The sequence below is a fragment of the Malurus melanocephalus genome, unplaced genomic scaffold (genome assembly GCF_030028575.1).
Source record: "Malurus melanocephalus ecotype Western Australia unplaced genomic scaffold, MMel_1.1 scaffold_485, whole genome shotgun sequence".
Classification (NCBI taxonomy): domain Eukaryota; kingdom Metazoa; phylum Chordata; class Aves; order Passeriformes; family Maluridae; genus Malurus; species Malurus melanocephalus.
In genome coordinates, this window is record NW_026623717.1 from 479,791 (window position 1) to 482,620 (window position 2,830).

The following is a 2,830-nucleotide window of genomic DNA, read 5'->3' on the forward strand; positions in this document are numbered from 1 at the left end:
GTCATGAGGATGCAGAAGACAAGAACTCAGGAATGCAAGAGCAAGAAGGAAATTGCATCAACACTTCCAGGCACCTCCATCCTTTTCCCCCATAAAGGTGGAGGGAATGTGATCCCAATGGGATTTTGGGGATCCCAATGGGATTTTGGGGAATGCAGAAATGTCTTGAGCACTTTTTCCTCTCTCCCATGCAGATGCATCCCAAATCTCTGCCCTGGAGAGCTGGGAAGGACATTTGAACCAAGGGGTCACCGCCCCCAGACCCTCTTCCCCTGGCGGCGCCTCCCCATTTCATGGGACAAAAAGAGAATCCACGGATCAATATTTGGGTTTTTTTATTAAAATATTGTTATACCAAGTGGAATGCTACAGCAATCTCGGTATAGGGTGGCGTAACGAAACAGCCAGGTTTACGTTTAAATACTTAAAGATAACTTAAAACGCACAAACGAGAACTTGTCATCTTTGGCAGGAAAAAAAAAGTTCACAGCACGAAAAAATATTTAAAAAGAAATACCAATATTAATATAAAATATATTAAGTYGTGGGGTTTGGGGTATTTTTTTTCCTCTTTCATAATTTTTTGTTTMTTTTCCATTTTGTAAACAATGCACGAGAACTGAACGCATTTTTTACGTGTCTGGGRAGTGAAAAATAAAAAATGCAGTTGGCCAGCAAATGCACACGTTGAAAGGGGAAAGAAATAAAGAAAAATATATCTATTTACATGAAGGGCACGGATGGGAAGCTCCGAGGAGCAGGATGGCGGTGCTGGCTACGGGCAAAGCCAGCTGCCAGTAGCCAGGGGACACAGCCTGGAGAGGGGTGACACATCCCACCACCTCCATTGGCATCCTCAGAGCCTTTCCCCTCCACTTTTCCTCTGTTTTTTCTTCACCTTTCCTTCCCTGCATTGTCATTTTTTTGTCTCACCGCCACCCCTCGTGATGCAAAGCCAGAGGCAGGATGAGGATGCAGGGGATGGAGGTTTGGGGTTCCTGGTGCTCGGCCTGACCCCGCGGTTGCGGGTGGGTGATGGGATCTCTGCAGGAACCCTCCCAGCTCTGCCCTCGTGCGGGGATTTCAGCTTGTGGGTACAGTTCGGGCGATCTGAGAGGGCTTTTCCAGCGGGAAGCCAAGCACCTGGGTGGGACCCAGAGGTGGGAGCTGGGATGGGGATGGAGCCGGGATGGAGCGGGATGGGGACGGAGCCACCGTGGAGTCCCCGGGCTCCAGCGCGCCCGCGCAGCCAGGGACCCGTGTGGGCACCGAGGGGGACAGGGACCCTCCCGCAGCCCGGAGTCACAGCCCACGGGACACCTCTGAGCTCCCGGCTCGGCGCCTCCTTCCCACAGGCTTCTCCATCTCCACACTCTGGCAGGAAGAGTGCAGGGGCTGCCGTGCAGCCCTGGGTGGCCTTAAATCAGGATCTCCACCATGTCAGACAGGTCCGGGGCTCTGGCAGYAGCTGAGCTCTCTGCAGGGAAAGAAGGGATTTACAGGGATGTGAAGGGATTCGAACCCACCCAGCTCAACTGGGGCCTTAAAAATGCCTTACTAAATTCCTGATGCTTGTRCAAAGCCCATCCCAGCTCCCTGCCCCGTGCCATCCTGGGCCACTCACCCAGCACGCCGGTGCCCTCACCCTGCCCGCTGCTCCCGGCTGCTCCGTCCGTCTGCGTGCTGCCATCCTTGCTGCCGTGCTTGGAGTGGGATGGCAGGGGAAGGGCAGTGGTCGCTGCTGTCCCTTCAGCGCTGGTTTTGCCTGCTGGAGGAGACTCTGTTAGGGATTCAAGTGTCCAAAGCYRGGYTGGATGGGGCTTGGAGCAACCTGGTCTAGTGGAAACTGTCCCTGCACATGGCAGGGGGTGGAATGAGATGGGCTTAAAGGTCCCTTCCCACCCAAACCATTCAGAGATTCTGGGATTGCTGGAGGATTTTCCCCTCCCCAAACTAACTCCAAAATCACAATGAAAAATTGCAAGCAGTCTCCAACCCCTAGCAAAGGCAGGGAGTGGGCAGATGATTTTAATTTACGCTTTTTTTTAATGTAAAAATGTATGATATTTTTATTTTTACTATTTACCTGTGCTGCCACACAGGGAGCTGCCCTCGGATGTCCGGTCACTCTGACCAGCCCCTGGCCAGCTTGGGGCGGCAGAGGCGGCGAAGATGGAGGGCACRGATTTGGCCGGCCGCAGGGAGCCCTGCAGGGCTTTGCTGGGGTCCCTCCGYGAGCGCTGCTGCAGGACCTTGATGACAGCATCCTTCTCCAGGATCTGGGCATGGAGGGCTTTCAACCTGGAGAGGAGGAAAGGCAGGAGCTAAAGAGAGAGGAACTGGATAGGATAGGGAGAGGAGGATGCAGGCAATGCCCRACCAGACCACAGAGAAAGCCTGATGGGGGCAAAATGCCTCTGGCGAGGTGGCCCTACCTGTTTTCCATCTCCTGGTGCTTGTGGCTGGCCAGGAGCAGGTCCTCGTTGAAGCTGCTGTTGGGGGAGTGCCGCGGGGAGTGGCTGATGAGGGTGGTGTCGCGCTGGGCGGCCGCCGTGGCCGCGGCGTCCATGGCAAACTGGCGCATGGTGCACTCCTCCAGGTACTTCTGCTCCCACTTGGTCATGTCAGCCTCCAGTGCCAGGATCTTCTCCTCCTTCTCCCTCAGCTGCTCCGACAGCGTGTGGGCGCTCAGCTCCGGCGTTCCCCCGCCCGCGGCGCCTGCCTGCCTCTGCAGCGGCCAAACACAGCCCCGGTGAGGATGAGGAGGTGCCAGGAGGATGTGGTACCCGCTGCACCCACCATGGCACCCACCAGACCCACCGTGGCACCC

The 2,830-nt window shown here is 55.7% G+C and overlaps 1 protein-coding gene across 1 annotated transcript in view; it reads right to left on the minus strand.

Annotated features, from left to right (window-relative positions):
* Window positions 1–318: 318 nt before the first annotated feature.
* The window catches only part of AMOTL2 (angiomotin like 2), a 7,963-nt gene continuing 5,451 nt past the window's right edge, over window positions 319–2,830 (minus strand). Inside the window, exons 6-9 of the mRNA XM_057380982.1 lie at window positions 2,436–2,728; window positions 2,087–2,301; window positions 1,625–1,780; window positions 319–1,477 (exon numbers count right to left, since the gene is read on the minus strand). Coding sequence (XP_057236965.1) covers window positions 1,419–1,477; window positions 1,625–1,780; window positions 2,087–2,301; window positions 2,436–2,728 — 723 coding nt within the window. The 3' untranslated portion in view covers window positions 319–1,418. The remainder of the gene's footprint in view (window positions 1,478–1,624; window positions 1,781–2,086; window positions 2,302–2,435; window positions 2,729–2,830) is intronic.